Genomic DNA, 2,533 nt, shown 5'->3' on the forward strand with positions numbered 1-2,533 from the left:
TGACGATATGCTTGTGAAAAACCTAAAGGCGGACTACCATGTGAAGTACTTGGATGACACTTTTCGAACCCTCAGAAGGTACAGGATGAAGCTTAATCCCTCAAGTGCGCTTTTGGCGTTGCCTCCGACAAATTTCTGGTGTACATAGTCAATCAAAGAGGGATCGAAGTCAACCCTGAAAAGATCAATGCCTTACTTGAGATGAGATCACCCCAGAAACCCAAGGAAGCCCAAAGCCTAACGGGACGAGTGGCAACCTTTAGCCGCTTTGTCTCCAAGGCCATCGATAAATGTCTCCCGTTCTTCAAGGTATTGAAAGTTGGGAAGAAGTTCGAATGGAATGAGGAATGTGAAGAGACCTTTCAATGCCTGAAAAAGCATCTAGGACAGGGCCCCCTCCTCTCCAAGCCAAAGCCCAGCGATATCCTTCAATTATACATGGCCATCTCCAATGAGGCCATCAGTGCGATATTAACTCGAGAAGAAGGAACCACCCAACTCCTCGTATATTACACTAGCAAGACACTCCTATCTCTGGAAACTCACTATCCCGATATGGAGAATCTAGCCTTAGCCTTGATCACAGCCTTTAAGAAGTTGAGGCCCGACTTCCAAGCACGAACCATTCATGTTCTGACCGATTTTCCTTTGAGACAAGTGTTACAGAAGCCGGATGCCTCAGGAAGACTACTGAAATGGGCAGTAGAGTTAAGTGAATTCGACATTGTCTTTAAGATAAGGGTAGCCATCAAGGGCCAAGCCTTAGCTGATTTTGTAGCAGAGTTCACCAATGTACCTGAGATGAAAGAGGTTATGGAACCTGTTGAGCCCCCCACATGAAACTTGTTCGTGGATGGTTCGGCTGGAGACACAGGTTCGGGAGCTGGGGTAGTCCTTGTCAGCCTAGAAGGTCACAAGTTGAACTCAACCGTGAGATTTGGATTTAAGGCCACCAACAACGCTTCTGAGTATGAGGCGCTCCTTATAGGCCTCAGATTAGCGAAAGAAATGCAAGTAAGAAGACTACATATCAACAGTGACTCTCAACTGGTGGTGAGCCAAGTGAATGACAGTTTTTTAGCTAGAGATAAAACCATGGTCTCCTACTTTAAGATGGTGATGAACCTCCTCTCATCTTTTGAAAAAGTTGAAATAATGCAGATCCCTCACCTCGAAAACGCACATGCAGATGCTCTCTCTAAACTCGCGAGCAGTAAGGACTCCGAACTACTTGCTATAATACCAATTGAGCACCTCCTCACATAGTCTATCGAGGCCTCTGAGGTGATGTGGGTTGAAGGAACCCCCACCTGGATGCAACCAATCATAGCCTATCTAAAGGACCAGGTCTTGCCCACTAACAAAGATGAGGCCTACAAGCTGAGAAGGAGGTCAGCTCATTTCCTCTTTATTGATAACGTACTCTACAAAAAAAGCTTCTCTCCCCACTTCTTCGCTGCGTGGGGGGAGACGAAGCCATTTACATTTTGAGGAAAATCCACAAAGGTATTTGTGGTAATCATTTAGAAGGACTAGCCTTGGCACAAAAGGTACTGAGGTAAGGGTACTACTAGCCCACCTTGAAAAAGGATGCGCTTTAATTCGTGCGCAAATGTGACAAGTGCCAACGGTTCTCCCCCATTCAGAGGTAACCCTTGCAGGAGCTAACTGCCGTCTCCAGCCCATGGCCCTTCTCCAAGTAGGGTGTGGATTTGATAGGTCCCTTACCCAAAGGTAGAGGAGGCGTGAACTTTTCCATTGTGGCCATTGATTACTTCACAAAGTGGGTTGAAGCCGAACCGCTAGCAAAAATCACAGAAGCAAACATGTCCAAATTCTTTTGGAAGAATATCATATGCCGATTCGGAATTTCCCACTCCATAGTTTCAGACAATGAAAGGCAATCCGATAATAAAAAGGTCAGGAACCTGTGCGAAGAACTTCGGATTAGGAAGCACTTCTCAACGTCTTATCATTCTCAAGCCAATGGCCAAGTTGAGGCTGTAAACAAGACAATCAAACATGTCCTCAAAAGGAAACTGGATGTATCAAAGGGAGCCTGGGTTGATGAGCTGCCTCAAGTGTTTTGGCCAATCCAAACTACCACCAGAACTCCAACGGGGAAAACTCCTTTCCTCATGGCCCATGGAATCGAAGCCATGAGCCCAGTCAAGGTCGATTTACCATCACCGTGTCGTCTACACTTCAGCAAAATATCTAATGAGGAGCTACGGAGGTTCAACCTCGACTTCATTGATGAAAAAAGAGACGACTCCCAGTTGAGGCTCGCAGCTTACCAAAGGAAAATAACCAAATACTTCAATTCTAAGGTGAAGAAGAGGTCCTTCCGAATCAATGACCTAGTCCTTAGGAGAGTCTTCCTCTCCTCGAAAGGACCAGTTTGGGAAGGCCCTCACAGAGTTAAAGAAGAACTTCAACCCGACACCTACAGAATTGAAGACATAGAGGGCAAGGCACAGCCTCATCCATGGAACATTGATCATCTCAGAATTTACTACCAATGAATGTACTG

General features: G+C 45.9%; 1 protein-coding gene across 1 annotated transcript in view; it reads left to right on the forward strand.

The window, feature by feature from the left end:
• Positions 1–2,521: 2,521 nt before the first annotated feature.
• The window catches only part of LOC111408382 (probable glycosyltransferase At5g25310), an 18,703-nt gene continuing 18,691 nt past the window's right edge, over positions 2,522–2,533 (forward strand). Inside the window, exon 1 of the mRNA XM_023038148.1 lies at positions 2,522–2,527. Coding sequence (XP_022893916.1) covers positions 2,522–2,527 — 6 coding nt within the window. The remainder of the gene's footprint in view (positions 2,528–2,533) is intronic.

Source organism: Olea europaea, chromosome 13, assembly GCF_002742605.1.
Source record: "Olea europaea var. sylvestris chromosome 13, O_europaea_v1, whole genome shotgun sequence".
Taxonomy (NCBI): domain Eukaryota; kingdom Viridiplantae; phylum Streptophyta; class Magnoliopsida; order Lamiales; family Oleaceae; genus Olea; species Olea europaea.